Consider the following 974-nt stretch of genomic DNA (forward strand, 5'->3'; position numbering starts at 1 on the left):
AATCGAATGATTCAAAGAGGGACAACAGGTCGAAGGGGGTCGAAAGGTCGAATGATTCAAAGAGAGACTGAAGGTGGAATGGCGGTACATTTTGATGTGAAGCACACTTGGCCAGATGACAAGCAGTGGAAAGAAGACTTGACAGACGTTGAATATTAAAGGACTAATAGTACGTTCAGACTAGGCTCTATATTACGTAATATAGAGTGTTTCGTGATATAGAGGCTATATCATCAACTATATTACATGATATCCCATATATCTGATACGTCATCCAATATTACTTGCAAAGGGTAATATAGATTATATCATTTTCTATATCACGCAAAATTGAGCTTTTCTACAACTGGCAACACGGTTTATTTGGGTGGTGTCTTCGATTGAGTGAGAACTCAGTGAGAACAACAGAATGTTTACATGTCAGATGTCAATTTCAAATTTTGTTTTGATCATCCTTTCCGGTTGGTTGAAAAGAATTTTCAATTGAAAAAAGTTCTGTTCGGATTAAGATCACTATGGAAGAACCCGGTCCATCGAAGCGGAAAAAATCGAAGAAGCACAACGTTTGGTCTGCGCCTCAAGTTGATCTGCTGCTAGAGGCGTGGGAAGATAAGATTTCGGACCTTCGCGGGACGCGGAAAAACACCCACGTATATGAAGAAATCCGGAAAATCTTCACCGAACATGGCTACAGCGTCAGTGGTGAAGACATAAAAATCCGGATCAACAACTTAACAGCACGATACAGGTAAGTACTGACTTCACTTTTTATAGGACATAATTAAAATCGAGATTTAAACATTAAAATTCTATCCCATACCAGGAAGGAGAAAGCATTGGTAGGACCATCCGGTGGATCCCCTTCCGAATGGCCTTTGTTCGACAAAATTAATAGTATCCTTGGGAGTTTCCGGATCCACAATGCGCAATCTGTGATGGAGGACAGTATCGTTGAAGTGGTTGATTGTAAGTAA

General features: G+C 40.1%; 1 protein-coding gene across 1 annotated transcript; it reads left to right on the top strand.

Annotated features, from left to right (window-relative positions):
- The first annotated feature begins 515 nt into the window (after nucleotides 1-515).
- LOC135710526 (myb/SANT-like DNA-binding domain-containing protein 1) lies at nucleotides 516-974 on the top strand. Its single transcript, XM_065233125.1, has 2 exons — nucleotides 516-748; nucleotides 824-974. The coding sequence occupies exons 1-2, from the start codon at nucleotides 516-518 to the stop codon at nucleotides 972-974; spliced, it is 384 nt and encodes a 127-aa protein (XP_065089197.1).

Source organism: Ochlerotatus camptorhynchus, unplaced genomic scaffold (assembly GCF_037179485.1).
Source record: "Ochlerotatus camptorhynchus isolate MF236.1 unplaced genomic scaffold, CSIRO-AGI_Acam_v1.1 ptg000391l, whole genome shotgun sequence".
In the NCBI taxonomy this organism is placed as follows: Eukaryota; Metazoa; Arthropoda; class Insecta; order Diptera; family Culicidae; genus Ochlerotatus; species Ochlerotatus camptorhynchus.